This window comes from Daktulosphaira vitifoliae, unplaced genomic scaffold (assembly GCF_025091365.1).
Source record: "Daktulosphaira vitifoliae isolate Bord-2020 unplaced genomic scaffold, ASM2509136v1 Scaffold_3598, whole genome shotgun sequence".
Taxonomy (NCBI): Eukaryota; Metazoa; Arthropoda; class Insecta; order Hemiptera; family Phylloxeridae; genus Daktulosphaira; species Daktulosphaira vitifoliae.
Genome location: NW_026103158.1, coordinates 1 through 1,045, shown reverse-complemented (window position 1 = coordinate 1,045; position 1,045 = coordinate 1). Strand labels below are relative to the sequence as shown.

Here is a 1,045-nt window from a genome sequence, read left to right as displayed (position 1 = left end):
GAGGAAAAAGGAGAAGTTGTTTCCAAATAAATGTCAAGTTATTAAAAAACTACTATAACAGTAAATTTGATAAAAATGTACAACAAGCTGAATCTTAGCTGTCACTCACTTCTGTCTTATTACCTATTTAAATATACAACAAAAAAAAGTGTATTAAAATTATATTATTGTACAGGTTTGTATTATTATACAGTTTCCCAGTACCTACCCACACATTAAATTACTATAAACTATCATATAATGTAGGTGATTGTCACCACTTACAAGTACCTTATGTTCAGAAATACAATGTACTTGATTTTTATTAATCCACAATTAAAAGTATTAATAATGAATGGTTAAATAATTTAACCTTTATAATTTGTATTTCTATGTTTTATAGTGAAAAATAATAAATTAGGAGAAATATTTAATCAATAAACTTAGATTATATTTATAAAGATTAAACTAAGTAAATATTATATGTCAGTTTAATGTTATACAATGAATTTAAAGATTTAAAAAAAGCATATAAAAATAATCATTACATTTGAAATAATATTAGTGGAAATCACACTACAATTCTTACCTCCACATTCAAGAATAAGAACATCAACAAATAATTTCCAACAAGATTGACCAGAAACAATGCATAATTTAGATAAATTTAAAATTGGACTATGAGCTAAATAAAGAAAGCGACTAAGTTCAGCAGCAAGCTGTTCTCCACCTCTTCCTTCAAATGCAGGAGTTGCATTAGCAGAGCTAAAACAAAGTTAATAATTAAAAAATCATTGCAATAAAATTTGATTTATTGTACATAATGTTACTTTCCAACTTACCAGTCAACAAAGTATTCTATTTTACCATCTTTTGGAGTTTCAGGTAGAGGACTATCAATTTCTACTTTCACACAAACTAAAATGTCAGAATTCGCTAAACGAAGACGTGCTGAACCATTAGCATTACTAACAATGTCCATTTCTAATTCCATAGGTCTGTAATCTTGCCGACTACGACCATCACAGCGAAAATTTTCCTATATATATATATATATATAAAAAAA

At 26.4% G+C, this 1,045-nt stretch overlaps 1 protein-coding gene across 1 annotated transcript; it reads right to left on the bottom strand.

Annotated features, from left to right (window-relative positions):
• Positions 1 to 482: 482 nt before the first annotated feature.
• On the bottom strand, positions 483 to 1,014 carry LOC126910059 (exosome complex exonuclease RRP42-like; the record flags this gene model as incomplete). The annotated part of the gene is made up of 2 exons (XM_050692456.1): positions 483 to 744; positions 822 to 1,014. Coding segments are annotated over 2 exons (440 nt in total), but the record flags the coding sequence as incomplete, so codon positions are not given.
• Positions 1,015 to 1,045: the final 31 nt, after the last annotated feature.